Source organism: Octopus sinensis, linkage group LG1, assembly GCF_006345805.1.
Source record: "Octopus sinensis linkage group LG1, ASM634580v1, whole genome shotgun sequence".
Taxonomy (NCBI): Eukaryota; Metazoa; Mollusca; class Cephalopoda; order Octopoda; family Octopodidae; genus Octopus; species Octopus sinensis.
Genome location: NC_042997.1, coordinates 34,234,850 through 34,243,211, shown reverse-complemented (window position 1 = coordinate 34,243,211; position 8,362 = coordinate 34,234,850). Strand labels below are relative to the sequence as shown.

Below are 8,362 nucleotides of genomic sequence, written 5' to 3'. Positions count from 1 at the left end.
AAAGAATAATTTGTTTCTTATCCATCTTGTTATATATATATATATATATATATATATACCGTTGGAGATTTTTTCCTCTGTCTTCTCTTCTCTGGATCTTTCCTTCTCCTATGTTTCCGACGAAGAGCTCCGCTCGAAACGTTGAACCCTCCTTCTTTCCTTCTTTCCTGAGCGTCCAATAATACTATATTTGTTCCACGTCCTCGCGTTGTTGTGTTTTCTCTTTGTGTTTTCATGTTTGGATTAACTTTATATATTTATATATATATATACAGAGAGAGAGAGAGAGAGAGAGAGAAGAGAGAGAGAGAGAGAGAGAGAGAGATAGAGAGAGAGAGAGAGTAAAGGAATTCTCGAATGCAGGATAACTGTGAAGACAGCTTAGAAAATCGGGTAAATAACCTTTAGAAGACGGGAGAAATTGACTAGCAATCCTCTACAGAGAATCAAGCCCTGTACCTCTTCCAAAGGCTATTTAGCCGATTTTTCTAAGCTGTCTACATGACCATCCTGCGTCCGAGAATTCTTTTATTTTTTGTAGAATACCGACTCACTCGGCACTTGTAAGTTTGTTTACAATACATATATATATATATATATAAACACAGAGTATCTCACAGAATTATGTGCACTTTTTGTAAAATTGCCATTAAGCTGATAATATCGAATGAAATCAAACGAAATTTGTACCGAATAAAATATATTATACATGCAAACATTATACAAATTTGGAACACAAAACAATAAATATTTTCAAAGATATGAACGAAATATTAAGTTTCAAACAAACCTAAAAAATGGATTATTCGCTATATTCAATATTTGGTGTGACCGCCCTTGCTTTCAATGACTGCATTAAGTCTTCTGGGCATAAAGTTGGCTTAATTTCCGCATATAACCGATGAAATTGACCTTCATTTATCCCGAATGATGTCTTTCAAATGTTTTTTTTCTCCTCAACCTTCCTTTTCATAACACCCCACAGATGTTCTATTGGGTTTAAATCAGCCGACATGGTAGGCCAAGGCAATGCCTTTACCTTTGTATCTGATAAAAACTTAGTCGTCATCTTTGAAGTGTGTTTAGGGTCATTATCATGTTGTTCCATGGAATGTCTTCCTTTCTAGTTCCTTGATGCTTTTCAGCATTGTTTTCTGCAATGTCTCACAATAAAGCCTTGAATCCATTGTTCTCTCAATAAATGTTAGTCATTCCACGCAGCCGCACACATGCATCCCCAAAGTATAGCACCTCCGCCGTCGTGTTTCCCAGTAGGCACGGAGCATTTTTCACTATTATCTTCACCCGGTCGTGGCCATACTCGTTTAATACCATCTGATCCAAACAAATTGATTTTAGACTCATCAGAAAAGAGAATTTTATTCCAAAACTCCATCCTCTTACTTACATAGCTTTCTGCAAAAGAAAGACTAATTGATCTAAGCCTGGTAGTGAGGAGAGGCTTCCTACGAGGAATGCGTCCATGAAGACCACACTGGTTCAAACGTCGGTGAACTGTTTGGGTGGATACATTCTTTCCACTAACAGAAGACACTTCTTGGGTCAAAGATGAATCGGTACGACGCAAAGATGAATCAGTACGACGCAAATATGAATCGGTACGACGCAAATATGAATCGGTACGACGCAAAGATGAATTAGTACGATGCAAAGAGGAATCGGTACGACGCAAATATGAATCGGTACGATGAATTAGTACGACGCACAGATGAATCGGTACGACGTAAAGATGAATCGGTACGAAGCAAAGATGAATCGGTACGACGCAAAGATGAATTAGTACGACGCAAAGATGAATCGGTACGACGCAAAGATGAATTAGTACGACGTAAAGATGAATCGGTACGACGCAAAGATGAATCGGTACGACGTAAAGATGAATTAGTACGACGTAAAGATGAATTAGTACGACGCACAGATGAATCGGTAGGACGTAAAGATGAATCGGTACGAAGCAAAGATGAACCGGTACGACGCAAAGATGAATTAGTACGACGCAAAGATGAATCGGTACGACGCAAAGATGAATTAGTACGACGTAAAGATGAATCGGTACGACGTAAAGATGAATCGGTACGACGCAAAGATGAATTAGTACGACGCAAAGATGAATCTGTACGACGTAAAGATGAATCGGTACAACGTAAAGATGAATCGGTACGATGCAAAGATGAATCGGTACAACGTAAAGATGAATTAGTACGACGTAAAGATGAATCGGTACGACGTAAAGATGAATCATGGAACGCTGGATGTGGCGAATATCACGCACAGTTAAAATAGAAGGGCGACTTGGACAATGTTTATTGCTTAGCCGTCCAGTAGCTTTGCATTTCTGAATTACTTCGGCATCTTGGTTTATGCTACTATGTATTCGTTTGCTAATTAACTTGTATCCTAAACCATTCTTGTGCAAATTAAAAATAATTTTCTTTAAATCTTCAGACAATTCATTTCCTTTTAGCGTCATTTTAATGACAATGAAAATTTTCACCACGGTACACAAATCAGAATTCCTGCAGATGCAATAACAATGACCGGTGCAAAAATGCCAGCAGAAATAATTCATAAGAATTGAAATTATCAGCAATATCTGAATTTAATTTTAAAAAGTGGATAAAATATTGAATATTGCATTTTTCCTTTAGGGTGTACATAAGCGTGTAAAGTTTGAAAATTAGTATTTCGTTCATATCTTTAAAAAAATTCATTGCTTTGTGTTCCAAATTTGTATAATGTGTGCATGTATAATATATTTTATTCGGTATAAATTCCGTTTGATTTCCTTCCATATTATCAGAGTAATGGCAATTTTACTGAAAATTTTTTAGCGGTGTACATACTTCTCTCTCTTTTACTTGTTTCAGTCATTTGACTGCGGCCATGCTGGAGCACCGCCTTTAGTCGAGCAAATCGACCCCGGGACTTACTCTTTGTAAGCCCAGTACTTATTCAATCGGTCTCTTTTGCCGAACCGCTAAGTGACGGGGACGTAAACACACCAGCATCGGTTGTCAAGCACACACACACACACACACACACATATATATATATAGATATATTAATATATATATATATATATATCAGATATATATATATATATATATATATATATACGACAGGCTTCTTTCAGTTTCCATCTACCAAATACACTCACAAGGCATTGGTCGGCCGGGGGCTATAGCAGAAGACACTTGCACAAGATGCCATGCAGTGGGACTGAACCCGGAACCATGTGGTTGGTTAGCAAGCTACTTACCACACAGCCACTCCTGCGCCACTTCTGTGAGATATTGAATATCAATATATACTAGACTGAAATATGCGAGCAAGGGATAATAATATTCTTAAGTATTTAATAAATCTGGAAAATACAGTAAGCCTAAAATGAAAGAAAAGAGCTTAAATATTGCAACTAAATTAAAATTTGAATTTTTAAAAAATATTTTTTAAATATTTTAAAAAGCCAAACCGTTCAATACTGATCAACTATCTTTCACCCAAATTATTTCACTATTGCTAAGCTTGACTCTCTTTACTTGTTTCAGTCATTTGACTACGGCCATGCTGGAGCACCGCCTTCAGTCGAGCAAATCGACCCCGGGACTTATTCTTTTGTAAGCCCAGTACTTATTCTATCGGTCTCTTTTGCCGAACCGCTAAGTGACGGGGACGCAAACACACCAGCATCGGTTGTCAAGCAATGCTAGGGGGACAGACACAGACACACAAACACAGACACACATACACATACATATATATATATACATATATACGACAGGCTTCTTTCAGTTTCCGTCTACCAAATCCACTCACAAGGCATTGGTCGGCCCGGGGCTATAGCAGAAGACACTTGCCCAAGATGCCACGCAGTGGGACTGAACCCGGAACCATGTGGTTGGTTAGCAAGCTACTTACCACACAGCCACTCCTGTAAATGTATTTTAAATTATTTTAATATGTGAATATAACGTGATAACTGCCATAATATTCTGCAATAGTAGTTGTTAAAATTTCTTTATTTACTAAAATTTTTTACAGAAATTAGGTAAATAAATGAAATGTCTGGTTATAGTAAATTTAAGCCTATTTAAGTAATAAAAATATTTTCTTTGTTTTATTATTGGTCCGATGACACCACACAAGTAGCATGATGACTCTGGTTGGTCTGGATGCTGTAACATCTCGGGTCTCACAAAAGTCTGCCCTGAGGCTGAATCAATTACAAGGCGACACTTCTGACCGTCAGTTCTACCATCCACTTGTTCGCTGTCAATTACAGTCCTTTTACATCTGTTCGGGGTTGGGGCTTCTTTGGAATATTCGACTGGCAGTTGCTCCTTAACACCAGCCCCTTCTAGTTTTCCGACTCTCCTTTGTCTTTTGTTAACTTCTTACTATTCTTCTTTCGCGCAGGGCTGTCAAAACTGAGATGTCCCTTTTCCCCACATGCCTCACACTCTCTCCTAAGTGTGAACATTTTACTACCATCCTGCTTTTGCTCTCTCTCTCTCTCTCTCTCTCTCTCTCTCTCTCTCTCTCTCTCTTCAGGCTGTAACAACCTTGCTTCTTGTATACCAACTTCCCACAGTGCCAACAAATTATTCCAACCGTCTCTTGTTCTTTCTCTTTTATCTCCGACCTTCTCGCAGTACCAATAACTTCCATTAAATCTTTCTGCTTCACGTACTTGCCCTTTCGTTGCTTTTAATCCGGAACTTCAATCTATATGTAATCTTCCTGTGCTAGACCTCAAATACAACTCAAATTCCAGAGCTCTAGCTAATGCCTCTTGCATAGTATCCAGCTGTGCTTGTTTCACTTGAACTTCGAACTCTTCACTGTCCAAAGCGTCAATAAACTACTCTTTCAGAATAAGAGTCAAAAGTTCTTGAGCAAGCTTTTGGAGTTATTTCTTCTAGCCCTTACGTAGGTCCGAAATCCTACCCTGTGCACTTCACTCATGTACATAGTACCATATCTCCTACACTTCAACTAGTGAAGAATAACAGTTTTTGTCATCCACAGACAACTAGATCAATACCTTTAGTACAGCTAGACTAGTGGCAATTGAACTGCTCTTTGCCCATCATTCCAACCATTCTGGTCAGCCAATAGCTCAGACTGGATACGTTAGGCCTCCCATAACACTTTGCCGTCAAATCCCTGTGGCTGTTTCTAAATGAGGACTCTACTGCGGCCTTGTACATTTTTGCACCAATATTTTGGCTACTTAAAAGCTGCATAACTTTTTTTTTTCTATCTCATATATTTTAACAAGGTCTTCATCAAAAGATCCTACTCATTGAGGTCTTTTCCATAGTTATAATTAATCTTTTTCTTTTAAATAACTGAAAAATTACGAGTCAAAGCAAATATTGAGCGTTACTCTGACATTTTTGCCCCTACTTTTTTTATCATAAATTCTTTCTATTGAACCAAATTTCGATTGTTTTATGAGAAAATGTAGCTCCCCTCTGTTCCAACATAGTGCAATAGATCGAATTAAGATTGGTCTAAAACTGAATTAATGGTAAAGCGTTAAGTTGCCGTGGGTGAGTAAAAGTTGGAAACAATTAATTATCGCTTTTTTTTTCATCACTTAAACCTTTTTTCTAATATCTTTTAACGGGGTTTTTTCCCCCCAAAACATCCTACTCATCGACCTCTTTTAAAAATATATAATTAAAATATAGTTTGGCTTTGAAATACCTGAGATATTTTGTCTCAAAGTCAATTTTAGAAGTTACTTACCATGTTTTCGGCTACTTAAAGCAGCATAACTTTTTTCTGTCTAATATCTTTTAAAGAGGTTTTCACCAAAAGATTCAACTCAACTTCTTTTAAAAAGATATTACTAAAATACAATTTGCTTTTGAAATACCTGGGATATTTTGAGTCAGTCAACTTTAGGCGTTACTTTCTCATTTTTGGCCCAGCAGTTTTTAGCACAACCTTTTTTCTACTGAACCAAATTCTAATTTTTTTATGTCAAAATGTAGCTTACTACTGGTTCACCATAATGAAAAAAAAACGAATTAAGATTGAGTTAAAACTGAATTAGTGGTAAAGCATCAAATTGGGCGTATGTAAGTAAAAGTTGACCTTAAGCTGACTTCCGTGTGTGAATGATATACATATATACAGACAGAAAGAAGGACGGACCAAACAGACAGAAGGACGGATAGACGGACCGACAGACTGACAGGCAGGTGGATAGATAGATAGATAGATAGATAGATAGATAGATAGATAGATAGATAGATAGATAGATAGATAGATAGATAGATAGATAGATAGATAGATAGATATCATTACTATAGCCGCCACATAAAAATGGGTTTGATCATAGCACGTAGAATGATTTCGATAATTGTTTTAAGAGCTTATGTTGTCGCAAGCAGGCAGGAATATCTCGGATCTTTTCCAGCAGAACATGGCTGATACGATAGCTGATAGAAGAAAGGGATCCATCCAGGCAACGTAAAATGCAACGCCATGTTCAAGGACTCAATCCACCGGCTGGCACCGAAACCGAATCCATGACCTAATGATCGAGAAAATAACACCCTAACAACTAGTTACCATTCATTTATACTATACGCGTGTGTATATATATGTGTGTGTGTGTGTTGATTCGCTAGCTTCTGCACGCATTTTTTCTCTCCTTGTTTCTCTCCGTGTTTCTTTTCTGTGTATCTTTCTGTTAAAGAGCGTAGGCTCGAAACGTAAAAGACTTGTTTTATTTATATTCCTGAGCGCCATACTAATACAATTGTTTGTTTGTATTCCACCTGCCTTCGTCTTTTGTTTATTTTCATAAAGCTTCCCGTTATATATATTAGAATTTTCTCTGACTTCTCAGATTTTTTGTATGCTGGACTACTGGTTTTAAATTGATATTAAAATTAATATTAATTTATCTCCCTCATTATTTAAATATAATATATATATATTATATATATATAATATATATATATATATATATAATATATTTATATACATATGGTACACATAATGCATACATATACATATTACATATACGTATACATATATATTATATATATGTGTGTGTATGTATGTATGTTTTTATGTATGTATATGTATATGTGTATGTATGTATGTATGTATATGTATGTATGTGTACCTAATTAGATAATTTAGTTTTAGCTGGTGATTATGCTGAATTAGGAACAATAAAAATAAGTCTTCGAGGAAAAGCATTGTTTCGAATTCAAACTCAACACAAAAAAAGTACATTTAAACGCCCATCAAAACACGTGTGACAAAATGGTTGTTGCTCGATGTAATTTATTGATCATCTAACTACTTGGTCAAATATCTACGTGTACTATTATGGTAGATCAAAATTCAGATGACCCTCTCATTCATTCTGACATAATTATAATGAGATCATCGACTTAAAGATAAATTTTGAATGGCGATAAGGATACGCCATCGCTGTTGTTCACGTAGGAAACCTAAACGACGTAATGTAGGTGAATTATTGGCTTGTAGTTAACAGGTTTGATAAGCATTTAACATTTCATGAACAATCATTTTCTGTCTTTCTTTTACCAGATCTATTTCGTTCTCTAAGTACGTATATGTGACTGTTTCTAAGTAAGTGTGCAGATGCATTTGCTGGTGTTTCTTTTCAATTTGTTGGAATGTGATTGTGCGTGCGTATGTGTGTTTGTGTGTGTGCGTGTGTGCGTGTGTATGTGTGTGCGTGTGTGTGTGTGCGTGTGTGCGTGTGTGTGTGTGTGTGTGTGTGGGAGGGGTGTTTGTGTGTGTGCATGTGTGTGGGAGAAGTGTGTGTGCGTGTGTGGTGTGTGTGTGTGTGTGTGCGTGTGTGCGTGTGTGCATCTGTGTGTGGGGGAAGCGTGTTTGTGTGCGTGTGTGCGTGTGTGTGTGGGAGGGACGTTTGTGCGTGTGTGTGTGTTGTGTGTGTGTGTTTGTGTGAGCGACTATGTAACGTTTTAATTGCACTTTATGGCAGATTGAGTTGAGAGGGAATTTTAAACCAAACGAGCTTTCCCACATACCAATACCATGAAACCAGTTCTTCACTTGTATACTATCTTGAGTAACTGAGAAGTTTGTAAGACTGACTGCTCTATCACTAAGTGTAACGAAGAGTGTCGAGATGCCCACATTGCTAGAATTAAGAGTTAAAGTATTCTTAATGCCGTGGGGAGCACACAAATGTATACACACATGCTGACAGAGGAGGTTACCGTCCCATGACCGGCTCAAAAATCCCTACATTAGACGTCTAGTTTCGCCAATTCTGTAGGCATCGTCAGTAAGGACTGCTCATCAACTTGCGCCTAACTGT

The 8,362-nt window shown here is 37.3% G+C and overlaps 1 protein-coding gene across 1 annotated transcript; it reads left to right on the top strand.

Annotated features, from left to right (window-relative positions):
* The first annotated feature begins 1,695 nt into the window (after nt 1-1,695).
* LOC115230060 (stress response protein NST1-like) lies at nt 1,696-2,304 on the top strand. The gene has a single exon (XM_029800585.1). It carries the CDS (start codon nt 1,696-1,698, stop codon nt 2,302-2,304), a length of 609 nt encoding a protein of 202 aa, XP_029656445.1.
* The last annotated feature ends 6,058 nt before the right edge of the window (nt 2,305-8,362 follow it).